At 48.3% G+C, this 6,540-nt stretch overlaps 1 protein-coding gene across 1 annotated transcript; it reads right to left on the bottom strand.

Annotated features, from left to right (window-relative positions):
* Positions 1-1,808: 1,808 nt before the first annotated feature.
* On the bottom strand, positions 1,809-5,666 carry LOC129716335 (uncharacterized). The gene is made up of 3 exons (XM_055666207.1): positions 5,320-5,666; positions 5,104-5,222; positions 1,809-2,537 (listed from the first exon to the last, which is right to left on the bottom strand). The coding sequence occupies exons 1-3, from the start codon at positions 5,391-5,393 to the stop codon at positions 1,876-1,878; spliced, it is 855 nt and encodes a 284-aa protein (XP_055522182.1). The 5' UTR covers positions 5,394-5,666; the 3' UTR covers positions 1,809-1,875.
* Positions 5,667-6,540: the final 874 nt, after the last annotated feature.

Below are 6,540 nucleotides of genomic sequence, written 5' to 3'. Positions count from 1 at the left end.
CGGAAACAGGCCCTTCGGCCCACCGGATCCACACCGACCAGCGATCCCCGCACACTAACACCATCCTACACCCACTAGGGACAATTTGTACATTCACCAAGCCAATTAACCAACAAACCTGCACGTCTGTGGAGTGTGGGAGGAAACCGAAGATCTCGGAGAAAACCCTCGCAGGTCAGGGGGAGAAGGTGCAAACTCCGGACAGACAGCGCCCGTAGTCGGGATCGAACCCGGGTCTCCGGCGCTGCATTCGCTGTAAGGCAGCAACTCTACCGCTGCACCACCGTGACCGATTTGTGGAATTCTCTGCCTCAGATGGCAGTGGAGGCCGATTCATTGGATGCGTTCAAAAGAGAGTTAGATAGAGCTCTTAGTGCTGGTGGAATCAAGGGATATGGGGAGAAGGCAGGAACGGGGAACTGATTGTGGATGATCAGCCATGATCACATTGAATGACGGTCCTGGCTCGAAGGGCCGAATGGCCTCCTCCTGCACCTATTGTCTATTTATCGATGTATCCCATCTTGTCCCCCTCCCCTAAACCTCCTCTTCTCCCTCCCCTCCTTTCTCACCTCTCTTGCCCCCACCCCTCCTCCCCTCTCCGCTTCCCCACCCTCCTCCCTTCCCACCCCTCAGCCACCCCCGACCCCCTTAGGAAATGTTTCGGGGGATAGACACAAAGTGCTGGAGTAACTCAGCGGGTCAGGCAGCATCTCTGGAGAGAAGGAACAGGTGATGTTTTGAGTTGAGACCCTTCATCAGTCTGCAGTTCCTTCTTTGTATAATATGGGTGAATATGTTGACATATTCTGTTGTGCTGCTGCAAGTATGAATGTCATTGTTGTGTCTGGGACATGTGGAAATAAAACACTCTTGACTCTTGGACTGAAAGCATCTGTAAATGTTTGTGTCTCAGAACTGTTCTGTAGCTTTAGCATTTTGTACGTGATTATATTTTCTAGAAACACCTCCACAAGTCCCATGGCATGATTTGGCACAGAATACATAAAGAACATTGCAATAGTCTTGGCGTGGTTCAGTCTGAGCCACAGCCCACTGTTCCAATGCACATTATAAGCAGATGGCACTGTGCTAAATGTCGCAACTCTCCCTACACACAAAGTGCAACTTAGAGGACAATTAACCAACAAACCCACATGTCTTTTGTATGTGGGAGAAACCCGGAGCACCTGGAGGAAACCCACGTGGTCACGGGGAGAACGTGCAAACTCCAAACAGACAGCATCCAAGGTCAGGATCGAACCCTGGTCTCTGGCCCTGAGAGACAGCGGCTCTACCCGCAGCTCCACAGTACCTCAGAAATATTAACCCTTTCCAGACACTGTATACAGCCCAACCTGCTGAATGCCCACAACGATTTCTGTTTTTTGTTGGCAGTTTATGGTCAGACTCACATTCCAATCACCCATTCAACTGGAAAAACTAAAACAAAACACAGATGCTGAAAATCCAAATGGAAACACAATTCGTCATCAGTATTAGATCTGAAATGTAAGGTCCGTTTCACCTTGCAGATGCTGCCTGACCTGCTGAGTATTTGGGACAATTTCTGCTTTTATTCCCCATTTTAAGCCATGCATTTGGTTTGGGCCGCAGGTGTGGTAACAGGTCACAAAAGTCACTTATTAAATCAGATTCCCGCTGTTTCTGCAATTGTCAAAGTTAATTCTCAAAGTTACAGCTGGTCTGTGGTCGCACCACGTGGCTTTGCTGCCATCTAGTGGCGGAACCAAGAAGTGACGCAGTTAACGCGTTGAAATGAACGGATCGACAGACAGACAGACAGCTCTGATTCCAGTTGCTGTTTATTTCACTCTTCCCACATTTACATTCCCCCTGGTTTTATTTCCGCGCTCACTGGGGTTTCACGACGCGGAATTTGGGGATTAAATGGGAGCCGTTCAGCGCCGACCTGTTGTCCACCGGGTTTCTGCCCCACAGCCCCTGAGCCCCGCTCCTGACGCCGGTCCCGGGACCCGACCCTTTTACACACCCGGAGCGGAACCGGAGCAGATTGTCAGCCAGTTTCCATCCCAAGTCTCCAGAAGAAAGGATAAAGTTTCTCCGTGAATTTATTCCCAGTGAAGGTGTGGAGATGGGACTTGGTGTCCGCGTCGTAAAATGAAACTGTCCCGGACTCGTAACTGAGATAAACTCCCACCCTCCCGGTGATGGGACGGGCGGGGAGACGGGATGGAGGGGAGGTGAATGCATCAAACCCGTCACCCACCGCCAGATGCTCCAGACTCCAGTCTCCGGGGTCAGTGTGACCCGTCCCTTCCTCTCCACAGACTCTGCGGCGACTCCCAGACTCCAGCACTCACTCCCCGCCACCTCCACCTCCCAGTAATGTCTCCCCGATGTGAATCCCTCCGATCCCAGCACACACGCCCTGCCTGTAAACCTCTTCCCGGTGTCAGGGAGACTCCTCTCGGTCCCGGTCCATCTCACCCTCTTCCGATCCTCAGACACCTCGAGCTGCGCATGCGCTGTTTCCACATCCAGGGTGACGGAGACTGGGGGGAGAAGCAGAGAATCAGAGAGTCCCCGGGGGTCGGGGGGAGACTCGGGCACAGGCGGGCGGACAACTGACACCTTGCCCGGGGTTTCACCCACAACCACATCCGGTGGACAACACACATCTTTCCCAGAGTTTTTATCCAGGGATGGAGAGGGGAATTTCGTGGGGTGGGGGAGGGTGGACGGGGAGGACGAGTGCGGAGAGTGAGGAGGATTGCGAGATTGCAGTGGGGATGGAGAAATGAAGCGGGCTATTCAGATATGGAGGCAGATATTGAGGATATTGAGGTGAGTGGAAGTTTGAGGTTGTTAAAGAGGAGGTAGAGGTGTGGGGTGGAGTCACCATGATCATAGTGAATGGGAGGGGGAGACATGAGGGGCCAGATGACCTGCCCCTGTTTCTTTGAGTGGAGGGTGAGAGAGAGGGAGGGGTGGCTTGGACCATGGAAGGAAGCAGAGGTTGAATGATCGGGTGTTGGACAGAATGGGTGGAGACTTGTGGTTGTAGGGTCGCTGAAAGAGAGGGAATTCACGGGTGGATTTGATGGGTGTGTACAACTAAGAACACACTGATCTCATTGTGAACCAATATATGAACTTCACTGAGGGACTTGACAATGTTGCGCATGTAAGGCTGGTCCAGAAAGTGAAGGCAGGTGGGATCCAAGGCGAGCTGGTGAAATGGATCCACAATTGGCTTGGTGGTTGGAGGTAGAAGGTAGCGGTAGAAGGATGAGTTTTCTGCTTGAAGGTCTGTGACTGGTGGAGTGCAGCAGAGATCGGTGCTGCAGCAGGGATATCAAATCAAGAGTGCAGGTTTATCTTGAGAGCAAGGAATTTTAAAGTGGATCTGAGTTGTAAGTTTTCTTTACACTGAGAATGGTTGATATCTGGAACATGCTACAGAGGAGGCGGTGGTGAGATCTAATCATTATATTTGAGGCACTTATCTAGGTGAGGTGCAGAAGAATACCAATGTAATCTGGGCAAATCGATTAGTAAAGCTGGGAAATAGGTGGACATGGGCATGATGGGCCGAAGGGCCGGATTCTGTAATGTACAACCATGGCTCTCAGCTCCAAGAGCACTGAATGACTGAGTCTCCACAGCCACCTGTGCAGGGAATTCCAAAGGTTCCCCAGTCTCTGCGTGCAGTAATGTCTCCTTAACTCTGTCCTACATGGTGCAGCCCACATTCTGAGAGGGTGCCCGTTCTCCAGACCCCTCAGACAGGGGAAACATCCTCCCCGCATCCAGCCCACTGAGCCCTGTAAGAACTTTGTGTTTCACTGAGATCTCCTCCTATGCACCCGAACACTCGAGTACACAGGCCTAGTCTACTCAATCTCACCCCGCACAGCAAACTCATTGTCCCAGGAACAAGTATTGTTAATCTTTGCTGCATTTCCTCTGTGTCAAGTCTGTAAATTTAATGGTACACAGGAGCATAGGAACACAAGAAAACAGGAGCAGGATTAGGATCCGCTCCTCAGGCTTGCCCCTCCATTCAATGTGATCATGGTTGATCTAAACTGCCACCAATTCCTCTTCTGTGTGAGTTCCCCATAATCTTAAATATTCAATCAATCAAATATTTATTTGTAGCAAAGTTGCACATATCCAATAACTCAGCGTTTCACCACCATCTTGGGCACAACATTCCAGATATTCACTGCCCTCTGAGAGATGCAACTTCTACACACCGCATGAGAGGCCGCTCTGGAAGGTTGGATCTCATGGAATCCGGGGTGAACTAGCCGATGGAATACAACATTTACCTGAAGGTCGCAGACAGAGGATGTTGGTAGAGGGTTGTTTTTCAGACTGGAGACAGAGTCCACTGTTGTTCCTTATTTATATACACGATTGGGTGTGTATGTAGGTTGCACGGTTAGTCAGTTTGCAGATGGAACTAAAATTGGTGACATTGTGGAGAGTGAAGAAGGTTATCTGAGAGTAAATGGGATCCCTGTGAACTGGGCCAATGGGCTCAGGAACGGCAGGTGGGATTTATTCATGTGAAGGTGAGGTGATGCACTTTGCTGAGACAAACCAGGGCAGGACATACACAGTAAACGGGGAACTTTATAGAACTGAGAGATCTCGGGCTGCAGGTACACAGTGCCATGGAAGATGCAACAGTGACAGGCAGGGTGGTGAAGAATGTGTTTGTCACTCATGCTTTCATAGGTCAGGATATTAAATACGGCGTTTGACACAATAAGATTGTTAGCAAATTAGAGAGGATTTATGATAATTTCATCAGGTCTGAAGGGCTGGGTTATAAGGAGACGTTGGACAGGCAGGGGCATTTGTCTTTGGAGCCCATCCAGGTGTTTTTATAGATGTGAATAAGATCTATATAAGGTCCACAGATAGGGTGAATAACCACAGTATTTCACCCAAAGCAGGAGTATGAAGTCTGACTCTGTGATGCTTCCCAGCTGATGGGTTTAGTGGTAGATCCAATTTCCCTTCAGTCCACAATACTATTAATGTTTGCATCTAGGTATTGCTTAAAGATATCAGAAACAAGAATAATGGAAAAGGTACAAGCTTTACCTTGCCTGAAATCATCAGATGTTTCTTTGAGTGCTGTGTTGAACGAAACAGAGCAATGAAACTTTTCAATCGGCAAGGCTTCATCTACCACCGACAGTGGTTTGGCTTCATCACGAACCCTGCAAATATTGAATAGCTGGTTACAAACTGAGCATTAGAAATGTTTTAAGTTGTTCCACAAAAACTAACAATGTTTCCGTCAAGGCAATGTCCTACCTTTGCTTGCGACCAGTTTCCTCCTGAAAGAAATAAAACACAAATCTCAATTGACTGAGGTGAACCGTCCTCATCCCGACAGTGGGAATTTCACCAAATTTCTACAACCCTCTGATAATTCCCATTTCCCAACTCTTATCGCCACTGTCATGCAGAGAGAAAGCGGATATTGTCGCAGAGATGTAGAACGATGGGGGAAAGCACAAGGAATGTTCATGAGAATGACGTCATAACTGAGAGGATGGAACTTAATGAAAAGACTGGGCAGGTCGTGGGATTTCATCTGGAGAAGATGTCAGGAATGATGAGAGAATTTAATATTATCGGTGGATTGAAATGCGTGGGGATGAAATAATATCTCAAATCGAAGGGGAGACTAATAATCAAAGCTGAAATGTAACGTGGTCTTCAATAAATACCGAAAGGAAGGCAGTCATGAGAACATGGAACTCACTGCACCGGAGGGACTGAAGCCAACAGCAGAGATAAATTTAAGTGCAAGTGGGATAAACACATTAGGGCTCCTGGAATTTGGGGTAATGTTACCGGGTGTGGAGAGTAGATGGGAGGGATGATGAGTGGAGCAGAAATCTTGACTGGATAAAATGGGCCAAATGGCCTGTCTATGATGTAGAATGGGATGTCGTTCTATGGTGAAACAAGGTGGACAAAACAAACAGAGCAAATTCCCCCAAGGTGACCACCCACTGCTGATGGGACCCGGATATAGATGATCAATCTGATGTGTGCGCCACGTTCTAGATTTCAATGTTAATCCCCACAATGTGGTCATGGCTGATCTAGCCCAGGACTAAACTCCTCCTCTTAGCCCCATTCCCATCGATTACAATTCCCCGATTTTTTTTTAATGTATCTTCCTCTGGTTTAAAATATGTCTAACATGTAAAATCTCTCAGAGTCTCTTGGTTGGAGACTCCCAGATATCCACTGCCCTCTGTCCATTCGTGGTCGTTGGGATCAGATATAGGATCACCTGTCATTGTTCTAAACTCCACATAATACAAACACCTCTCTACATTCTAGCCAGACAGTCCTGAAATCCCATAGATTCAGCAGGAGGACAATTAGTTTCTGAACAACAACAGCTGGAACAGAGGGAACATTTACTCAGTTCTGAATTACTGGTAAATGCAGCATTTATTTCTGAAATGTCACCCACCATTTTGTGACTGGGCACTTTCACTTCACCAAACTGTAGTG

This window comes from Leucoraja erinacea, unplaced genomic scaffold (assembly GCF_028641065.1).
Source record: "Leucoraja erinacea ecotype New England unplaced genomic scaffold, Leri_hhj_1 Leri_212S, whole genome shotgun sequence".
Lineage (NCBI taxonomy): Eukaryota > Metazoa > Chordata > Chondrichthyes > Rajiformes > Rajidae > Leucoraja > Leucoraja erinaceus.
Note: the sequence above shows the minus strand (reverse complement) of the source record. Positions and strands in the feature narration are given on the sequence as shown.

Excerpts from the sequence above, each read along its gene's own strand:
- LOC129716335 (XM_055666207.1), bottom strand. The coding sequence starts at position 5,393 with ATGAGGACGGTTCACCTCAGTCAATTGAGATTTGTGTTTTATTTCTTT. Across the intron at positions 5,223-5,319 it reads GAAACTGGTCGCAAGCAAAG|GGTTCGTGATGAAGCCAAAC; the intron begins GTAGGACATTGC and ends CAATATTTGCAG. Across the intron at positions 2,538-5,103 it reads ATCTGATGATTTCAGGCAAG|TCTCCGTCACCCTGGATGTG; the intron begins GTAAAGCTTGTA and ends TTCTCCCCCCAG.